Source organism: Dermacentor silvarum, chromosome 2 (assembly GCF_013339745.2).
Source record: "Dermacentor silvarum isolate Dsil-2018 chromosome 2, BIME_Dsil_1.4, whole genome shotgun sequence".
Taxonomy (NCBI): Eukaryota; Metazoa; Arthropoda; class Arachnida; order Ixodida; family Ixodidae; genus Dermacentor; species Dermacentor silvarum.
Window position 1 is genome coordinate 5626205 of NC_051155.1, and position 5009 is coordinate 5631213.

Sequence of the window (5009 nt, forward strand, 5' to 3'; positions counted from 1 at the left end):
GAGGCAGGGTGCAAACAATTCGAAAAACTTGCACTATCAAATAAAGTTTAAAACCTGGGAAGTCAAGCAGAAAAATGTCAGACGTATGTTCCTTGCGCTGCCTCTGTTGCCAAATGGTGTGTTGTCGATGCCCGGCGTTCTTTTAACCCAAGCTCAGTAGTGACGACAAGGTCCACGTGACCCAGCAAGGTCCAGCAAAAAACAGCCAATGACCGGACAGTGCGGCTGTACCCACTTGCGTTGTGGCCACGCTGTGCTTATCTTCAGTAACAGCTTGATCTGGACACGCCTGGGAAGTCAAGCAGAAAAATGTCAGACGTATGTTCCTTGCGCTGCCTCTGTTGCCAAAATCACCCTCGGCACTTGCCAACGCGGCCGCTGGACCCACTCCCCCAATCTACTACGCTCTAACAGTAGAGGCGCCGCGCGCCGGCCGGACGCTTGTCGCGTCGGAGATCCTACCGCAATTACTGCGTGGAGCTTTGACATTCGTTTCGCTTTGCTGCATCTGGTTTGTTACTCGGTGGCGCAAACAGTGATTTTATTCCCCAACTACCTGTGGTCAACGAAATGGAGAAAGAGCGACGGCAACGATGCAAGCGGCGCAACAACGATGGTGCGTCCAGCAGACGACAGCTCTGCCCGTGAGCTCACCTCAGCCAATGGGCGCTGCCGAAACAGCCGGAGCCACCTTTTATTGGCTGGAGCTTCAGAATAAGGCGATGGCAGCGCCGCTGCAATTTCAACGTTTTGTGCATCACCCTCGGCACTTGCCAACGCGGCCGCTGGACCCACTCCCCCAATCTACTACGCTCTAACAGAGAGAACGCAGCAGTGACTAAAGTGAGTTAGTTCGGTGTTTACTGCGTGTTCGTTCGGTGTTTATCCTCAGCTTAGCGTGCACTAAAAGGAAGCGATGACAGAGAATTCCGCTAAAAAGCGGCGCAAGGTATACTTAGACGGAGACGGATACTTCGACGTGCCCAACTCTACTTTGTATAGGCATGAAAAGGCCCACGCCGTCGCCATCGCATCGGCAACATCATGAGCACATTCTCCGAGCGTCGGCTCTAGTGCTCATTCGGAAAGCGTGACAGAGGCTTCGCCTGACACATCGAAAGGTGGGACAAATGACGAAGACAACAATGAAATTTCTTCGGACCACAACGGCAGCGACAGCTTCATACTTCACAGTGATGAAGCACCCGCCGAGAGGAGCAGCTCAAGAAGTGCAAGCGGCACTTCCGAAAATGGGGACAGCTCTGACGGTAACAACGAATACGATACCAACAATTCATTTGATGATGACACGTTGCCGTCCTGGTTTGCGCAGTACGGCGGCGAAAGATTGCCTAACTCAGATGTAACGAAGGTGTCCGCAATAGCAGCAGTAATGTCGTTTGCGGTTTCGCATGGATTGACGTGGACAGCACTGGGCGACCTAGCAAAGCTAATAAACTTTCTTGTGGACACAAATGCCTTGCCTCAGAGCAAATTCACTTTTCGGAAGCTCTGGGCGAGAGACATGCAGGATGTTGTGCAGCATCACTTTTACTGTGAACCATGCAAACGCATCATGCGAACACATGGCAATTCTGCAGAGTGCAGCAGCTGTCGCAGCGTCAAAACAACCCAGTCATTAAAAAATTAAGGGTCCTTCTTCATTCTTAACCTTGCAACGCAACTCAGTCTTATGATTGAACGGACCAAAGAAGAACTACATGAAAGTCTTGAAGCACTTCAGCAGCCATCATCAACAATTGCTGATATTACTAGAGGCCAATGCTACAGCAGACTGAGAGAAGAACAGAACCTTTGCCCTGATGACTTGACATTGACAGTAAATACTGATGGGAGCCCTGTATGGAAATCTTCGAAGACGTCAGTGTGGCCCCTGCAATTTATAGTTAATGAACTGCCACCGCATTTGCGATTTAAGCACCCGGTTCTCGCAGGGCTCTGGTTCGGTAGAAAGCACCCAGAAATGCAACTGTTCCTTGAGCAGTTTGTGAATGAAGTAAACAGCACAGGGGTGGTGAAGTGGACTCATAGAGGAGACATTCATGTGTCAAAGCCTTATGTATTGTGTGTTTCTGTTGATGCACCTGCAAGGGCGGCTGTGCAGAACATGGTGACTTTCAATGGATATTTTGGTGGTCCATGGTGCCTGATTCCAGGAGAACACCGAGAAGGTAAGTAAAATATCTTATATTTCTATCAGTCTCTGCAAAATTTATTTAATATGTACGTGCACATTTTTTTTAATTTGAAGGATTTTCTTGCAGCATATAACACATAGGGTATGTTTATACACGCATACAGTTTGTAAAATATTGGTATTTCGCATAGAATGCATGGTACAATGTAAACATGCTGATGCATCTTCTAGGTGCAAGTGTCAAAATTTTACTTTGTTACATTAACCTATGTAATTGTTGCGCTCTTTTATATGCATTAGGGAGCATGCGCTACAAAATGGTGTCTCCGGTGGAACAAAGAACTTCAGACCGTGTCAAGAGTGAGATGCATCTGGCAACCAGGTTTAGAGACACCATCAATGGCTTAAAGGGGCCGTCAGCCTTGATGAACTTGAAAGTTAAGTAAGAAGCATTGATGCTCTGTTGTTTTTACCTAATTGTAGTAATAACTGTGTCACATGGACATGTCTCAACGAAACTGCCAGCCTTTGTCGAACTCGAATGAGTTGTGATGCGGTCACCTGGCACTTCTCAAGTGTTATCAAGAGTTTCACCTTACGGACGAGTGGCACGTGCTTTAGGTTGTCACAATGAAGCTGCACGAAAAACAAAACAGAAAGAGCTATAATTTATAGTATCATCATTGCATATATAAATTGTCTTTAACTTGACACTTGCAGCTTACTCTGATACTTTTTGGGGAATGTTTTTGTACCAGATATTTCTTTTTCATGTTGATTTGATAATGCTGCTAGAGAGAGTGCAACTGCCACTAGAAGGCCTTCAAGATTTCGAGGGCGTTTCATGGAACTATGTGAACTTGATCCACTTCTGACTTGATGACCATTGAATCTGCCCGTATAGCAGCACCCAATTCGCCGATATGTCGAAAGACTGTGTGTTCGATGCCCTTAGAAGTGCGTGTGTGACCCTGGTATAGATTCCTGGGCAGGTATTTTGTAGCGATGTACTCTATACTGGTCTTATCATCCACCGCTCACAGCCGGCTGATGCCGTTGACAACGTGAGCGGACCGTTGCTCTGACCATTTACCAAGCACAAAAAGGCATTAGCATTGGAAAGGCATTGCTACAAAATACCGGCACTGGCTTCAAAGCTTTGCTACTTTTACGCTTTGGGCAGTACAAATAATTCACTGCTGTACATGTGTCCATAATAAGCCACGTGCCACGAGTTTTAGTGATAATTCTTTCCAACAGGAGGACTCACTGTTGGGCTAGCTGGCCTTACATTATAATTATGGTACATTAGCCCTTGTCCATTTTGTTCTTTGTGTCTGATATTAATTAGCATTGTACCTTAACTATATTCGTCTTCAATTATCAGAAATATGTGATTCGAGACGAACTAATAATTTTCTCTCCAAACAATGCATGGCGGTGGCAGACATCGCATCATGTGTGATAAATGCTAGAAGCCAATATTTATATTTAAATCTTCCCAATTGACTTTGCGTATGGCAATTTAAGGGGCCATGTATTAGGTTTTGGTAGGGTCATGGAAGAAGTTAAGATATGTGTGCACAGCATAGCTATTTGTTAAAAACTGTTCACCTGACAACAGTTTCACGAAAAGCAGACTTGAAATTGTGAAATCATGAAAGTACGAAACACACAGGACGAAAATGAAGACAGACAGCACGAGTACTAGCTTACAACTGAAGTCAAAAGAAAGCTGTCCACCCCCAGTGTACTTCAGTGCATGTGCAAAAATAACCACAATCACTGAAGTTTTGATGGTAGAGGCTGTAAACCAACATGACAGGGAGCTTTTGTTTCGAACAAATGCATACTGTGGACACACTCAAAAAAGCTTATCACCAGCTCAGCAAAAACAATTTGTTAGTTAATGACACAGATTTTGTACTAATGACTATGCCCAGCCCTAATCATCGCTGCCTCAATTTGATTGCACAAACATTCTACACTGCCCCAAAAAATCATCTCCACCGCACAGTTTCATCACGCAATCATTCTACACCACGCTAAAAAAAGAGGCAACATGAGTTCAAGTTGCTCCTTTTTGTGTGGAAGCAAGGAAGAAGGTGTAACCAAAATATGCCAGAAAAAGCATGCATAAAAGTATCTTGTATGTCACAGCAGTTTTCTACTTGATCAGATGGGCACTTGTACAAAAGAATATCCGACAGAACATGTCACTTCTTTCAAGCGCTAGATAGGTAGTAATCTTGCCATCCATTGTAGCTAGTGCAAGTGTCATCCTGGAAACTTATTCTCGGATGATCACTTTTGACAATTCCATTGCTTTCGCCTCATTTAGTTCATAGCAAGTTGAATGACTCGAGCAGTATTAATTAAAGAGCCAATGAGGTTTACTGAAGGTGATATTTCCGGAAGTGATTGTCCAAGAATATGTCCTCAGATTTCTACGGGTGCCTTGATTGCGTGAAAATATTGTGAGCAGAGTGCCCGGGAAATATTTGAAGCAGTTTTGATACATAAGAAGGCTTCATTGTGGTATGCAAAATCTTGGCCTCATGAAAGCTATCTGAAAGGACGGCCTCCTTTTGTGCGGTAAAATATCGCAGATAAGAATCTGCAAGTTAGCAGTGATGTTTATATTGCGATCTGATGCAGAAAGAAAAGGCAGATGTCAGCATAGAATGGTAATGAAGAAATTTGTGCAATGACTCATCAAGGGGAAATAAACCAAACATTCTGAGGCGACAGCAGTTTTTATTTCAAGAAATCTAAATGGTACTTGGCTCGCAGAAAAGGTCGCTGCCATTCTGTTCTGATCATTTTCATGAGACAGCTTGCCTAAAGCCCC

At 44.5% G+C, this 5009-nt stretch overlaps 1 protein-coding gene across 1 annotated transcript in view; it reads left to right on the plus strand.

Annotated features, from left to right (window-relative positions):
* The first annotated feature begins 1984 nt into the window (after positions 1-1984).
* Positions 1985-5009, plus strand: part of LOC119443215 (dual oxidase-like) — an 89271-nt gene continuing 86246 nt past the window's right edge. Inside the window, 1 exon segment of the mRNA XM_037708374.2 lies at positions 1985-2192. Coding sequence (XP_037564302.1) covers positions 1985-2192 — 208 coding nt within the window.